Below are 16,826 nucleotides of genomic sequence, written 5' to 3' on the forward strand. Positions count from 1 at the left end.
ATGAATGAATCCTCATGTTCTCCAGGGTGGACGTTGGAATTAGTAGTTTTCCTTCACAACGCGATGAGAACCTCCCAAATATGGTTCAACGGTCAGTGGTGAGCCATGATACTTGTTGACAATCTCTCGTCCTGGTTCCACCCTGGAAGGTCTGCTCTGGTAATCGTGTACTCTCTCAATTACTATGATCTCCCCATTATAATTTGTATTTTGATAGATATATGCTCATATTCATTAATCTTGCTCGACAATCAGATTAGTTTTCAAACTTTATGCTCTTCTCGAAACCAACGATTAGTGGTTTACCTCATTGGTACTCTCATTTTGTACCTCTCATAATTTATCAATTGTGTCTTCTATTTTTTTGATGGACGTTCTAATCGTGCTTACTTGTAAGCAGACCGTCACTGTAAATGTTGTATTCATTGTTGAACTTTTGCATTCTTCAAGACGTTATTTTTAATAATTATACTATTATTGCTTTTCTCATATTGATTATAATATTGTTGCTCCTCTCATATTAATAATATTTTCTTGCTATTGTCATTTAACTTATAATATTCTTGCCCTACTCATATTTAAATTATAACTATTGATCGACTCACATTGGATGCATTGATCTCCCATTGATAACCAGACTTAGACGATTTCGTTTTAACCTCTTGGCCTATATCATTATTACAACACAGCCTTCTCATTAAAATTCATTATTCTAACCTTACGCTTTTCTGATGGAAGAGCCTCGCAATCAATTATCATTAATTGCTCTGTCACTATAAACGTTGTGTTAATCTTGAATTTATGATACCTATACAATAAATGTTTTTACACCACCATTCCCAACTCAATTATCTGTTAATACAGTCCACTACTAATTTCCACAAAATCTAAACACCTCCGATTCTTAACACATTATAACTTGAAATTTGTGAGGTAGGATAATGGCTGATGGCGCCATTTAATTTTGTTAATCGAAAATATCTGCTCGATGGTTTCGGAGTTCGAGGCACCTCAATTTTTAACAGTATTCGAAAAATGCCGATCCAAATGAATTCCAACACAACAAATAGTTGTGAAGTAGCGTTGGGTCTAATCACTGAATAATATTTTCATTTGGACCACGACTATCAAAGAGAGAAGGCACGATGGATCAGGATAGTGGCTAACTCACTCTCACACAAGTTTCGGAAACCACCAAAATGCCTTAGGCCAAAATCACAGCTATTTGCACGTGGTCAGATATGGACTTATGGCCATAACTCATAGGACAGCATACTATGAGGCGATGGCTGAATATTTATCCGACAAATCCATGTAACATCAGTCACCATCAACACTTTAAATTGATTGCACCTATCTAAGAACATCCCTGACATCTTAAAAATATTGTAATTGCCAGATACGAAAGATAAAAATTAGCCCGATATACGAGTTAACTACCTCTAACCGGAAAAAATATATCAACGTATCCACTTTCCGCGTGATGTACTGTTTCCCCACGAAGATATCGGCCACCTGTTAAATGTTGACGTTCAATCTTGACAACGTGACGATCAAATCATAACAGAGATTATAAATAGCGTGGTCTCGATCTCTCTGTACCTTCGAAATATGCAGTGGAGACGAGGGAAGAAAAATGTTCCAACGCGTTGGTCTCATCTTAAATAAACAAAGAGCCAGGCCACGGCGGTCTGCACACATGAACCAAGAAATAACGAACATGTGTGTAACCGGAGACTTCCTGACACCAGCTGCATGTGAACTTGTCGTTTTTGTTTGTTATAGGTTTCCGACGACACCTTACCGTGATTGCTCAACTGAGAAAGAATGGTCGCATTCAGCGGACGGAGCGCAAAGCGCTTCTGCTACCCATCGGTAGCGGTAGCGGTCGGGAACATGTTGAACGTCCGCTGGCAAGCCGAGATAGGATAAGGCAGTCCAATGAGCTGTCACTATCAGCTGATTAGTTGAGAAGTCTGTAGGAAGGAAGTAAACAAACGGATTTTTTAAGTTTCGTTAACCTTGTACTGGTGGAGTCAATTTTTTTTGTGAAGAATTACTAAGTGTATTCTCTATCCATTGCGGTTCATGTACTTACCTACCTCTATAGAAAAATGGAGAATTATATTCTAAGTGAAATAATGGAGAGTAATCAAAATGTAGATATTATTCTTCAAATCGCTTTGGAATTGGCAGAACCAATTCGATTATTGGAGGAAAATGATGGTGGTAGACCAGTAATACCACGAAATGAAAATTATTATGAAATCACAATAAGGAGTTATGAAGGAAACTTATTCTCCGAACACTTTCGCATGATGCGACCTACATTTGAGGTAAAATAGATTTTGTGAAACATGATTGTAACTTATTTTATTTAAACGTTCTCTTCAAGAAATTACTACAAAACCTAGCAAATATTGGTGCTGTGAGACCTGCAGTAATACCTTTCGAAAAAAAAGTGTTATTCACTATTTGGGTACTTGCTAAGCCCGAGTCATTTTTGGCAGCTGGTGATAGGTTTGGGTTTGCGAGAAGTACTGCCCATATGGTTTTCAAAGAAATTGTTGAAATTATAAGGCAAATGATGCCCCAGTTGATATCTTGGCCAGTGAATCATCAACAAGCTATAAATGTGAGTTTAATTTTGAAGCACTGAGGAAATATGTATTTGAAATGTACATTTTAGGTATTTCGAGAAAGATCCCATGGATTTCCTGGTGTTGTAGGAGCTATTGATGGATGTCACATCCCAATAAAACAACCAAAAAACAATGCCACCGATTACTACAACAGAAAAGAATTCCATTCGATAATTTTGCAAGGTGCCTAATCAGTTAGTTAGACAGGGTTTTTTTACTGACATTTTTCCCTAAGCTCATGTATCATACTCCAAATTGTATGGTACCCCGTTACACTAACCATTGCTAAAATTCACACATATGCTTTATTGTTTGATACCAAAAAATGTATTGCTGACATTCAAAAGAATATATATATATATATATTTATATATTTTTACGTATTGAAAATGTTCGACAGTTTATTCTTTTGTATTTCAAGGTGTCTGCGATCATCGAATGGCTTTCATTGATGTATTTATTGGGATGCCAGGGAGAGTACATGACGCAAGAGTGTTCAGATCTAGCGACATCTATCAGAAATTGATAAATGCAAATAACCCCTTATTGTCTAGAGATATGCATTTGCTTGGCGATTCTGCTTACCCTCTGATGACAAATTTACTGACACCATATAGGGACAATGGCCATTTGAATGATATTCAAAATAACTACAATTATAGAATGAACTCCATTCGTTCAGTAATCGAAAGAACATTTGGGCGATTGAAAGGAAAATTTCGACGTTTGAAGTATTTAGATATAGGAGATCCTGATTTTGGAACACACATAATCAGTGCTGCATGTGTTCTTCACAATTTTTTAATACTGAATGAAGTGGAAGAAGATCCTCAAGAAGTACTAGAAGAGGATCTACCACTACCAAACCCAGAAGGGGACGTTGCAGATGAGGGTGGAAATGACAAAAGGGATAACATCGCAAATATGTTATTATAAATATTTTATTTAGAAAATACATTATTGTTTTTTTGAAGAATTAAAAAAATTTTCTAAAATTTCATTTCTTCGTTCTTGAATTTCATTGTGTCTTTCAAGTGCTTCCCGAAGAAGTTTGATTTCGTTGACACGGGCAGTCTCAATTTCAGCCAGCTTCTTCCTCAAATAAAACATTCCACTCTTGGAATCCATTTTTGTGGATTTTCTGCAATTAAAATATATTGCTAGTTTAATTTTATGTCTGTGAAATTAATATAGAAAAGAATACAGCTTAAACTTAACATACGGAGTGAGTGTTATGTTGTCTTTCTGCTTTTCAATTTGAGGAGTGGCTGCAATACTGGGTTGAGGTTCCTCTATTATTTGAACAGGTTCCTTTATGGAGTCTGGATTTATTCCAGGCCCCTTTTGGATCACGGATACTGGAGCTGATGAGAGTGTTCGGGGTAAATTCACTGTTTTATCGTCTCTGTATATTTCATCAAATTGATTATAATATTCCCAGTGTATTCTACCCCTTCCAGTTTTGCGTATGTTATCTTTAATGCCTGTATAGGTTTTTTTCATATTTCTCCATTTTCTATCCAAAATCTCTTCCGTGACATTATGCCCTTTGGAGGTAAATGTTTGTTTTATTTCGTCCCACAGCTTTTTTTTTTTAATTTTTGGATCTCTAAATGCATCCTTAAGATGCATGTACCGTTCCACCAGTAATTGCGTGGTTTGCTTATCCCACGAAAAAGGCTGACCTGCAAAAAATGAATAACATCCATAATTTGAAAAGAAAATTTTTTTTCTGAGAAGACTACATACCTGGATTCAAGCGTTGATTTCCAGAAGTTTCCCCCAAAGCTTCTCTGGGAGATACTGAAAAAATAAAAATTCATAAAAATACATTACTTTGTCACCTCCTGAAGTTTGTCGCACCTATTCACTGAGACCCTGTATATTATATACCACAATAAATAGTTTTTCGCAAAATAAACATACCTTCTTCCATAACGATGGATTCCCTTAAAGAATGCTCCAAGAACGCTGAGGAATAATAAAAATAAAGATATATTTGCATTTAGTGAGAAAAAAAATGATGAAAACAAGAAGAAAAATATATATGTTGAAATACGTTTTCACTCCCAGTCTCTGAAACAGAATGACTTTAAAAAAAAGACCTATGAAAATTAGATCTTTATTATTTGGAGTTTTTTCATGATTGTGATTCAAAGACTGGGAGTGAAAACCCATAAAAGTTTCCGAAAAAAACATAATCAAGAATTTTGACGAATTACTTTTGTTGCTCTAGTATATTTCCTATAACTTATTAAACATCCTTCTATATTTCTTACCTTCAATTTCCATTCCGTTTTCGTCAACTAACTCAAACTCGTACATTTTACACACTAAACAACACTACTCGGTTCGAGTCCAACTTTCGCTCCTTTCCGCTACCGCTACCTAGCACAAATCAAATCCGCTCCCAAAAATGGCGTCCGCTCCAGAACGTGTTGAGAATGTAGCGCATATGTCACCGAACGTTTCCGCTAGCGTTTGGTAACAGTTGCGCAACTGTTTCGTCCGCTGAATGCGACCAATGTTTTAGTTTTGCCGGATTGGTTACTGCGAAGCTCTCTAAATGAGCTTGATGGTACAGGAGTTTTCCCTCCTGTGTATGGCTTTACGTAACGGTTTTGGTGAGGGGAACCATTTACGTAGGCTACCTACCTGTAGAGTATATCAGTCGAAATTGTGCTGAAATTGAAACTTCGTATCGTTTTACGTCATGGTTGATGTGTCAAAGTTCAACACACCACCTAGTTGGATGTCTGATGTTATATTTTTATCGACTTGATGTCGCAGAAATCAAAGAAAGTGGTTTATTGAGTTGAAACCTGCTGTCTGTAAATTATTCCGCATGTCATACAAGCGAACAGTTGAGTTTGGATGAGCGCACAAGTGCAGTCCATAGGAAAGTGTTTTCCTTCGATCTAGCCGTTTTATCAAAAGTCATGGAAGCAGCTATATACGTCTTGAAATGGTTGAATGCCTAGAGAGATAATGTGGATTAGCTACATTAGCTCAACAGGTGATCATCTCAGCTATGTGGCGCATGTGTGGATAAGGACCATTGATCTGTTGATCCAAATCCTTCAATCGTGTCTAGCATCAAGCTCTTGTGTATGACCCATTTTCTTAAGCTTTTTCTGAGAATGCGGGATGATGAATCAACAAGAGTATTCCGGTAGTAGTGGACTGTGTACGTTCGGCTGGATTCATTGTCATTACTGGAGTACCCCAAGGCTCAGTTTTGGTACACACTTTCTTCCTGATCCATATAAAAATGTTTCATTCAACCGAGGACCACATCGTCAGCTTCATGGAGGACAGCAAGTTGATATCTTCAATAATATTAACAAGTGACACACCTGTCGAATTTAACCTATACAGAAGCCAGGTAGCAAATAGATTCCAGATCCCAAGAAGATATACGAATGGGTCGAAGGAATTTGATGCATTTTTATGCTTCGAAAAAGCAAATAACAACATTTTTTCGAACATCCCAATTCTTCTGACTTGATATAGGATGAGGTGCGGCAAATAAAGGAGTCCATGCATCTCCTTGGTGTGAATGTCAACTCTTCGCTCTTTAATGGTGACTTAGCGGATAAGTTGGGATATCTGTTCATATATACTTCTACTTTGAAGGTCCAGATCAAATGAGGACTTTAATACTGACAAATTGTTACCATCTGCATCATAGACATGCTCCTAGGTGCATTTGTATGCCCTTTCAGGACGGACAAACTATAAAGACTTTGAATTCCTCTTTCTCTGTAGCCTTCTTGGATTTCAAGAACTAATGAGTTTGCTGTAGAGGATTTATTGCAATTGTTGTACTAAATAGGTCATAAGAACCTACGTCTGTCGAATATTCTTTGACTTCTAGAGACATGTGCGCCAAATTTTAACACTCGTGTTACCAAAAACAAGACAGAAAAAATGCGATATATGTAATATTACCCCGATGTCAAATCAATGAGAGAGAAAAAATCGATGAAACTAGTACCACAAACAAGGACAGGTGGCACAATCCTGCCTAATTGATTGATTGGTGTCATGATTCGAATTAAAAGTATTAGTCTATTAGCCCTCTGAATCTTCTGCTTGTTACAAACTGTTTCTGATCGTTTCCCAAAAGAATAATGCGAAATGATGAGATTAATCTTCTCTCAAATATTTATGACTATAAACTTTAGCGCACATCATCTAAACCTTTGTCAACATACATATATGTTTTGGATATGATTAATATCCAAAAACACGTGATAAAACCAAATTAAATATTTTAATAGTTCCAGGTGATGAAAACAAATAATGGCTGAAAATAATTGAAATATTTGAGTTACATCATAAAAACAAACAGAATGGTCAGTGATGTGAAACATAACGATGACTATTTGATTTTTAGTTTGTATGTGTGGGGTAATACTGCTATGCTAGTTGTAGCAATAACGATACACTTGTAGTGAGAATAATTATAAAAATGTATAAGCTGTGTTCTCAGTGTAGGTGCAGGTATTGAGAGAATTAAGAGTCAGAGAGCCTGGCCCTCTCTAAACAAGTACATCTCGTCAGGAAACCTACCTAGTGATGTTATGATGCGTAGACATAAACCTGGAAAGAAACTATCAAGGATGTGACATAGTGCTCCATTCTGATAATCAAGCCGCTATTAAAGCCCTGAAGTCCTATGTCATCGACTCAAACCTGATATGGGACTGCAGAAGGAAACTAAATGGAAGAGGCAAGAAGAATAAGATCTCGTTAGTCTGGGTTTCAGGTCACTCTGGAATCAAAGGAAACCAGAAAGCCAACACACTCGCCAAAAAAGAACACAAACGCCATTTACTGGCCCAAAGCCTTTCTCTGCTATAGAAAAATGCACCTATAGAAAAGAATTTCTGGAGAAAGAAGAAACCAAAAAAGAAACACTCTAGAGGAATCTTCCAGGAATGGATCATTCCAAAAGATTCCTCTTGCTTTGAGCAATGAGTATTGAGTATTTAATTTGTACAATATTATTTGATAACCCTAAAAAGTTTCAGGAAATGCAGAATCCTGCCAGAATTAATTTTAATCGATATCTGAATATTATTTGAATTGTAAATTGTTCTGCTTTCTTCAGATGAATAAATTCATTCCAATGATTATTTTCAACCCAATGAGAAGGTACTCGAAATATTAACACAAGAGATGTTTAATTTGGGGTGTTCTTTCCAGCAGTTCGTGAAGAAGTAATATAATAATTAATAATGACACAATATTATATTTCACGCCAAAAGAGAAAGGCCTTACATGATAAAAGCAAATCTTAGATAGAAATGAAAAAAGTTAAATCATTTTCCTACAAAGAAAACATACAAAACATGAAATAATATTCAGTGATATATCAGCTAAGACCGAACCTAAACCCTCGTTTAATTTTCATAACAATTATTGAATAAAGTATTCGTTTCTGAATGTTGTAGCAAAAAAGCTTATAGTTGCAGGATATAGAAATTGTTCTACAAAATATGAGAAAATTTTTCTGTCTATTTAAATAATTATTTCAAACATTAGAAATTAAATTTCCTATTCATTCAAACAGGTCAGCTTCACATCGGTATTTCATATACAGAAATATTTCATCATGAAAGCAGCCAAGTAATTCTTTCACAACCTTTGAATCTTTTTTGTTACTTCTACTTATCATTACCCAATATTATTGCTATTAAGTTTTCATTAATGATCAATAGGTTTGACGAAGATTATTCGATGTGAGTATAGCAACTAAATTGTAGCTTCCTCCCTGTACGGTGAGAGGGTGCGTGGTTTCTACAAACAACCCCCCAGGAGACAGATGTGTGCCATTCGTCCTTTTAACCTGCACGTACTGTATGAGACACTTGCAGCTTCACGTTAATGAGATGGAACTCTTTTTGTTCGCATTTTTTATCCCCCCTGCAATATTGGCAGTACAATACCCGGCTTTGTACGGCTGGGTGAACCCCAGGGGTTTTCGTTTATAAGCGTATTTTTCAGAATACGCCGATAAGGTTGCCATTTCAATAAGGAAATTGAAATTGTCGAAGTTTACAAATTTTATTTGAGATTGTTCAATGAAATAGTTATTTTCCTAACAAGTATGTCGAGTGCGGAAAAGGCACTTTCCCCATCAGTTAGAAAAAATATTTTTCCTACTACTGTAAATGAAACATTTTCACGCGGTGGATCGTCTTGAAACTGACGTTATAAGAAATTATACAGGGTGTTCTCAAAGGTGAGACTTTTTTTGACAGAAGGTAGAACTCATCAAAATGTGTCGTTTACCCAAAAATTGTCTATATAAAATATCTAAGATGGCTGAGATACAACCCCTAGGAGATCGACAAAATTTAATTGAATTTCAAATACGGAACTGTGGAAGATGACTCAGGCATCGTAAAAACGAAACAAAACATAAACATATGGCTGGACAATGAATGGTTCAGTACCAAGTTCATTGGATTAGATGCATCAGGTCTCTTTTGAGAGAATCATAATTGTTTCATTGTTCAGTTTCTTGAAAGTGCTTCCTTTAGTTATGTTGAAAAAGTGCCATGATGTTTCCCCATTTCATGCCATTTTTACGACGATTGTTGGAATGTTCGAACAAGAAGATTGTGATGCCCATTGTGAAAAAATTCGTGAATGAATTAGACGAATTTTATTGGTGAGATTTTGAAGTATTATTCTATTTTTTACATTTGAGTCCTAAATCTCTTCTGTCAGTTGGTATCGAAATGAGCCATTTCATAAAATCGTATAAGTTACTAAAAAATAATGAGAACAATTCGGCAATCCTAAGTTCCTATTTTCATTACCATGTAAATATCGAACGAGCCAATATCCTAAACGAAACCACATGGTCGAATCAGGAGATAAGTTTTTTCCCTTTGTTTTGCGATAATTCAGCTAACAAACGGTCTAGGGTCGTATTAGGATCTATTTCAGTTATCATTTTCAATTTTTCTTCAACTTTGTCAGTTTTGTATAGGGGATTTTTGAAAAAAAGAAAAGCTTCATTTTGACCAGTTCTACCTTCTGTTGAAATAAAGCCTCACCTTCAAATACACCCTGTTTTTATTATGCGTTCAGCCGCATAGAGAAACGTTTGAATTTTATGATTGGCGCATAGAGACATGCCAAAATTTTGTGTTTGGCGCAACTCTTCAATATTTGCGTGGGGAAAGTACTACTTTCCAAACGTCAATGCGTGTGGAAAGTAATACTTTCGAAACGCTAGTAGGGAATAAAAAAAATTCTAAAATTGGTCGATAAAATGTATTTTCAGGGTCTCATTTCATGTTCATATAATTTAAAAAAAAATATTTTCCTTAGGTATGTGTCTCCATTTTTGAGTTTCGAAGCAAATTTCACTGCAAGAATATGGATCAATTTTACAGGGCTGTCAGATATCACAAATATTTCCGTTATTATTCCTCATCCTCATCGATTGAATGCATGTATGTACCTATTTAAATACTCTCCTTCATTCTCTGATATTACTAGATTTCGTTCAAGTTGTAACCCGACTATTTGTGAAGAGGATTTCGTCTTCTTGTTCTTCCTCAGGTGCCTATCCGTTTCGGATGTTGGCTACTGGCATGCCTATTTTGATCTTGTTTGCTGCTGCCGGGAAAAGTCCTGTGATGGTAAAAGAGAAGAAGTACTTTCTCAGGCTGTGAAGAGACATACATTTCAGTTAAATTTTTCCGAAAAAGTTTTTTCATCGAAGTGTAATTATAGAAATGAAATTCGCCTGTCCATTACTTATCCTGGTGATCTGAAGTTGTGGTAAAAGCAACTAATTCGTCAAACGCCACCAAAACCTGTCAACATCGACCCATTCCTATTGAAGAACACTTCATCATGTTGTGTTACGGACGCAATTATTTACAGCTCATTAACAAACCGTCAACAAGATTATCTGAAAGAAAAATACCATTATCTATTTCAATGCCTATCGATACAGTGACGAGTTGATCGCATTTTTGCTAGCGTAGCGGTAGATGAATGTGATACATTCCCGGGAATGATACCGTCAGACGTAACACCTATAGCAGTTACTCCATCCAGCGTCCCAACAACCGTATCTGTTATCCATCAAGAACGGCAGATACGTCCTCTGCAGCGGGTCATTCTGGCTGTCTTCGATACCAACGAACGGAATCCGTGGAATTAATGATCTGAACATATTAAGACGATGAATAAGGCCATGCCGGAAGTTCGGTCATTTTTGTCAAACGCCAAGCTCATCTCGATGAGCGCTTGTTGTCGTTTATAAATAAAACGACTAATAATAGAGCCGGAACAAAGGAGAGCCGTTCTGCGTCTTCGAAGAACCGAAGTATGTGATGAAATGTGGGTCTCTTGTTTTGTCGAATGCACACTCGGTGACATTTTAATGCTCTTCGTAATGTATATTTAGAAAATCCGATTTTCCTGATTCCGTTTGATATGCTGTAACCATGGAGATATTATAGGTAGAGGAAACCAGGTTCTCAAAGGATATTCATTCAAAACTGTGAGACGGTAACATTTTGAAAGAGTGAAAAGGAATTTTTAGGGTAGGTAGATTTAGTCTAAGATATGATACGATTGAGTTCATTAATGGACCAAATCCAGAGGTCAGTCTCTAGAAGAGTGATCTCTTCGGTTATTAATTTAAACAAGCGCACAGAAGCTCCTAGCCCACGTTGGTGCACTCAATTTCAACTAAGATTTATTCACTATGCAAGGCCCTTCTGACTCTGGTATTTCTCAAAACTTAATATGTTTGACTGTTAAAATACACTTCATATCCGTCTTTGAATACGAGAATTAGCACTTCAACGCCTGAGGACTACTTACTTCCAGGGCCGGCGTCAGCATTGGTATATAGTATATCGTATAGAAGTATAGCACCTCCATATCCTTATTTTTCCAAAACATGAAGAAATCATGAAATGAATTTGTGTCTTCGATACGAGGAGCATCTAGAAATATATTATAAATTGAAGCATGAACATGTTCATGCTTCTACTTCTTTCAACTAGACTGCAGTCTAGTTAACCATAATGACATATTTCGATAAGATGAATGATGATGAGACGGACTTTTCTCCTCAAGAATGATAGTTGAAAATACATCCATTTGATAACCCAAAATTCGAGTTCGATTTTATACCAATCGTTTATATTAATTTCTCTGTTATGATTTTGTTGAGAACGTTTTGTCCTTACAAATCTTTCTTTATATCACAAAGGCTTCCGGGATAGAGCTCATATGGATCAAATATTGCATGACCCATGCTCTCTTCAGAAAGGAAGTGTTCCATTTTTGGGGCGGACATTTATTCATTGGTCCATTGGTGTATCCCGTTACCGAGAATAAATCTACAAAAAGACTCAAAAACAAAACTATCGGTGCGATCAAACTTATAATTTCTTAGGGCTACTTGCGATTGTGAGCCCTCCTGTGACTGGAGAGACCCAACCGTGACCTACAGATCCTTCCACGCTCCGGGCATGGATAGTCACCAACCAGATCTGGCAGCCGCTGTATTCTTCTCGAGTCTCCATTATAACTATGGACCAAGGACCTCCACTGTGATCTGTCTAAAGCTGGTTGTTCCCAGTTATGGTTGACATTAAAGGTCAGTTCATATTATCCGTCCGTCTCAGTTCAGTTCAGCTCAGTCAAAATATCTTTCAATGTGTTTTATATGGACTAATTCATACTATCCGTCTCCGACCCTTCAGCACCTATCGGCACGCTTACGACCGTCCGGCGGTATTCTTCCAGAGAATATTGTGCGGATGGACTGAAGGGCGTGGTTGGACTGAATGAGACTGAACGTATAATATGAATAAGCAACCGCTCAGTTCAGCTCAGTCAATCGAGGGTTTTTCCTTTGTTGTGATAGCTTCTTTGAACTTTTTTTTGTATTAATTGCGAAATTTTTCACAGTATACAGGATGATTCATAACTATTGGGACATAGGCTAAGGGCAGATTGTTTGGACCAAAATATGGCGATAGGACCAAATATACCTCAATGAAATATTGCTGTGCAAAAAAGATAGAGGGCGTTGAAGTTGATTTTTTTTTCGTTTTTTACTAATAATTTAACTGTATATTTTTTCATCCGTTTTTAAGAAAAACACAATTGAACAGTTCAGAGCATCGGAAGGGGATTTGAAGTAACGACTTATTTATTTTATTTATTTATTTCGACGATAAAGCATAATTAAAAACAATGTAACATAAAAAGAATAAACTTTAATTAAATGTTCTGCGTGTCCTCCCCCTACTTCTATGCATTTTCTAAATCTTTCAATAAAGGACTTTCGAACTTTGAAGAAAATATTATTCTCTCCCCTTATAAAAAATTCAACTTTAAAGCCCTCTATCTTTTTCCGCAGCAATATTTTATTGAGGTATATTTGGTCCTATCGCCATATTTTGGTCCAAACAATCTGCCCTTAGCCCATGTCTCAATATGAATCACCCTGTATAATCGAAATGATATCCTGTTCATTCTAAAATAGCCATGATGTGTGGACCAATTTTTTTTTATAATGTCCAATATTCACCTTCAACTTTCCTCTTTTCAAATATTGGTTAGACACCCAATCTTTTTACCGACTTTTTGTTCCTCTTCATCTTCGTCTGACAATAATGCAAAACCACATCATTCATTCAGGCGTAATTGCAGCAATTTTATTTTCAGCAGAAGTTGAAGGGTTTACGTCCTATGAGATAGGGCACGTAAGAGAAACAACGAAAATAATAATACTGATAATTTAACAATATTTTTAGGGTCCTTCTTGTACTGTTTTGATCAAAATGAAAGGCTTCATGTGTCAAGTGCTGGTCGATTCGAATGCAACCGAAGATTCACGACACACGAAGCGGAAGGTGACTGAGACAATCGTGACTGATAATATGAACGCAACCTCCGTCAACGGCTAATGATCCTTCCGCCGGCCTGAACTGAGCGGAACGTATAATATGAATCGACCTTAACTGATTTTAGTGATTGATGCAGTATATCCTTAAACCGTTTATACTGGCCTCCTGGTTTCCGAGCTCCCTCTGTGAATTCGCCATACAGAGCTGTTTGGGGAGTCTTGTGTCTTGCATCCTCAGAATGTGGTGGCTCCATCTGAGTCGGGCCCTCGTTACTTGAGTCTCAATTATTATAGAACTTGAGCGCTGCAAAACTTCTGCATTTGAAACTTTGTGGAACCATCTGATGTGCCTTATTCGTCTTAAATAATGTTGTTGCGTTTGTTCAAGCTGTTTAATATGCCGCCTGTAGGGCGTCCAGCTTTCGCTTCCGTAAAGAAGCGTTGGGAGGACCACTGCTTTGTAAAACAGCTGTCTTGGTCTTCAGATTCAGGTCGTGATTTTGCAACACTCTGTCCTTTAGCTTCCAGAATGCCCGTGATGCCGAATTGATACGGTTGTGTATTTCCATGTCCAGGTTAGGTTAGGTTAGGTTAGGTTAGGCTAAGTTCCCGTGCGATGGTCATCACCTTGTCGTGGTGCACGGGCTTAAGTAATTGCGAGAAATCTCAAGACTTGTTTTGAGGGGAGCAATAAAAACTAAGAATGACCAACAACAACAGGAAGTAACTATGACTTTCTGGCTCCCAGAGTTTATGAATTCATGGACTCGGGGCAGACCCAGAGAGTATTGTTAGTACTTCACTGTTGTAGTCCTATCTCTGATGAGTTCCCCACTACAAAGCTTTCTATGTTACAGGAAACAGCGAAACCGACAGTGGGAAACAAAGAAGAGGACTTCCCACCGAAGAGAAGAAACAGGATCAACTTCGAAATTTGATGGGGAGTAACTATGGCTTAAGTGGCCCCTGAAATCTAAGGACTTCAGGTAGACCCACGGAGCAATGTTAGTGCTTTCCATCACAATATCCCGAACCCAAAATCCTTCTACTCCAAGGGCTAAAGTCTAGGCATTCTGCCGGAGACAGAGCTATCGAGAAAAGGCTTCGGAGAGTTCGCAGGAGGAAGTGGCGTGGTTAACTATGGCTTCTTTGGCCCTTCTAGTCCGCGGACAAGAGGTAGACCCAAGAAGTACCGTTAGTACCACCTGCAAGAAGCAACTATGACTCTCTTGGCACTTCGAGTCCACGGACACAGGGAAGACCCAAGGAGTAATGTTAGCGCTTCGAATCAGAACTACGACTTGTCTATCCCGGAGGGAATCCGAGCGTGGCCGCAACCCCCCTCGGAACCACGGGCTTGGCATTGATCGTGGTTATAAGTCAGAGAGACTATTGCCCACTTGGCCCTCCGGTCCCGGAGGAGACCCAAGGGGTACCGTTAATGTCTGACAGACACCACAACCCCACTGCGCAATCCTCCGCCACAAGCTTCTTCTTGCGGGGGCTGTAAACTGTGAGAGCGTAAGGCGAGGTCTTCGCTCCCCCCCGATCCCTACTTCCAAGGGGGGTAAGGAGGGATATGCGCACCACGCTGCAACCCGTACATACCAATCGCCTTGGTCGAGACGGAGTTGTCCTGGAACACAGCAACTTAGTCGTACGGGTCAGCGTCCCTGAGACCCCCGACTATGTTGTTGAGGAGGGGGTTTTGGTGGGTGAGAGCCCCACACGAATCCGCAGCATTGCACCGTCCGCTGTGGAGAAGCCGGTACCGGTTTCCCCCTACCTCGTGGGCAAAAAAAAAAAGGTTAGGTTAGGTTAGCCCTGGTATTAATGAAGCTTCCCAAGTATTTGAACTGCTCGAACTGTTCTAGAGTTTCATTCTCCAGGCTGATATGTGTTTGAAGGCTTTCTGGGGAGTCCCCCCTGGTAAGTCACCAGGATTTTGGTTTTGTCGATATTGAGCTTCGTATATATGTGTTTATAGGTGTTCAACATCATCTGTAAGTCCGCAGTCGTCTGCATATTGAAGTTCCGTGATGAACTGAGGTGCTTCAGGAACAGGCCTCCATAAAATCTGAATCTTATTCCAACACCTCTTACAGGCATACTCATGTAAGCAATTATCGAGACAGCTATGGCAAAAATATTGAACAGTAAAGGCGATAACATGCAGCCTTGTTTTATTCCAGAGTTGGTTAAGAAATTGTCGCTTGTAGAGCCATTATGCTGACGTAGGACAGTAGCTGCTATAAATATAGGTGCCCTGAATGCTATAGGTATTTATATGACCCTTGGTATAGTTTTTGGTTGAGGTGTACACAAGGAAGCTGGTTGGTTCCTTCTATATTTAAATCATTTTTCGATTGTTGAGACGTTATGTGTATATTGCATCAATTCTCCTGAAATTATCAACGGTGATTTCTGAGCCTGAGAAGATACGTGGGAAAGAATTTACCCTAAACTACCGTTTTGTTCAAACAATATTCAAAGGTTGTTGATTCAGCGAATCTTACAGTGCCGACCCAACAACAACAATTCTTCGGGAAGTAAAGGTGCAAGATTCCGGTAGAACGGTTCCAAAACGAAACTCACAATCGATAATTCCATCGATGATCTCGAGAAACCGGATTTGAGGAAGTCACAAGACGTTGGCTGGTCCTTCGAGACGGAAGGAGAAGACGTTCCCACGCCAAACAATGCCGAAGATTCCTTTCAATAAACTTGCACATTGCGTTGTCCTCTTTCCATCGACGCAACAACCGCCCATATATTTTCTATAGAAATAGTCAGTCCCGTTCGTTGCGCGATTTATTGTTATGTAATGCGTCTTCGGTAATATCTCCAAGAAGTCTTTCTTGCCTGGGGTCGAGGATTCTTAACTTTGTTGTCGGATCGAATGGCTGAATGGGATATCGGGGTGGTACTCCCCCTGATACTGCAGATATGAGGATCTGAATAGGAGGCATTTTATTGAATCTTTAATAGGTTTTTTAATCCTTTCATGGATTCGGGATTAGGGCGCATCAAATTGAAATTTTTTTCATTGGAACCTGAATCGAAATGTCCCACATAATTTTCGGATTTCTTTTATGGAGAAAAATTTTGAAATATAATGTTCCTAAAATTAAAAGCTGCTTGTTTTTCATATTTCATATTACAGGATGAGTCGTAGAGTCGTACAAATATTTTAACAGTGGATTATTTAGGTCGAAAGAAATACTTTTTTCTCATATCATTTTTTCCGAATCAGCTCGGTTGAAAAGTTACAGGCTGTTGAA

At 38.1% G+C, this 16,826-nt stretch overlaps 2 protein-coding genes across 3 annotated transcripts; one reads left to right on the forward strand and one right to left on the reverse strand.

The window, feature by feature from the left end:
- Positions 1 to 1,932: 1,932 nt before the first annotated feature.
- LOC123309611 (putative nuclease HARBI1) lies at positions 1,933 to 3,719 on the forward strand. The gene is made up of 4 exons (XM_044892810.1): positions 1,933 to 2,336; positions 2,396 to 2,635; positions 2,690 to 2,825; positions 3,064 to 3,719. The coding sequence occupies exons 1-4, from the start codon at positions 2,115 to 2,117 to the stop codon at positions 3,576 to 3,578; spliced, it is 1,113 nt and encodes a 370-aa protein (XP_044748745.1). The 5' UTR covers positions 1,933 to 2,114; the 3' UTR covers positions 3,579 to 3,719.
- LOC123309612 (trihelix transcription factor GTL1-like) lies at positions 3,566 to 5,115 on the reverse strand. 2 transcript variants are annotated; one of them, XM_044892811.1, is made up of 5 exons: positions 4,922 to 5,115; positions 4,569 to 4,613; positions 4,392 to 4,445; positions 3,865 to 4,327; positions 3,566 to 3,783 (listed from the first exon to the last, which is right to left on the reverse strand). In XM_044892811.1, exons 1-5 carry the CDS (start codon positions 4,965 to 4,967, stop codon positions 3,600 to 3,602), a joined length of 792 nt encoding a protein of 263 aa, XP_044748746.1. In that variant the 5' UTR covers positions 4,968 to 5,115; the 3' UTR covers positions 3,566 to 3,599. The 2 variants fall into 2 exon arrangements, with proteins under 2 accessions (XP_044748746.1, XP_044748747.1); XM_044892812.1 differs by lacking the exon at positions 4,569 to 4,613.
- Between the last annotated feature and the right edge of the window lie 11,711 nt (positions 5,116 to 16,826).

This window comes from Coccinella septempunctata, chromosome 3 (genome assembly GCF_907165205.1).
Source record: "Coccinella septempunctata chromosome 3, icCocSept1.1, whole genome shotgun sequence".
Classification (NCBI taxonomy): Eukaryota; Metazoa; Arthropoda; class Insecta; order Coleoptera; family Coccinellidae; genus Coccinella; species Coccinella septempunctata.

Excerpts from the sequence above, each read along its gene's own strand:
- LOC123309611 (XM_044892810.1), top strand. The coding sequence starts at position 2,115 with ATGGAGAATTATATTCTAAGTGAAATAATGGAGAGTAATCAAAATGTA. Across the intron at positions 2,337-2,395 it reads TGATGCGACCTACATTTGAG|AAATTACTACAAAACCTAGC; the intron begins GTAAAATAGATT and ends GTTCTCTTCAAG. Across the intron at positions 2,826-3,063 it reads CCATTCGATAATTTTGCAAG|GTGTCTGCGATCATCGAATG; the intron begins GTGCCTAATCAG and ends TTGTATTTCAAG.
- LOC123309612 (XM_044892811.1), bottom strand. The coding sequence starts at position 4,967 with ATGTACGAGTTTGAGTTAGTTGACGAAAACGGAATGGAAATTGAAG. Across the intron at positions 4,328-4,391 it reads AAATCAACGCTTGAATCCAG|GTCAGCCTTTTTCGTGGGAT; the intron begins GTATGTAGTCTT and ends CATTTTTTGCAG. Across the intron at positions 3,784-3,864 it reads GACAACATAACACTCACTCC|AAAATCCACAAAAATGGATT; the intron begins GTATGTTAAGTT and ends TTTTAATTGCAG.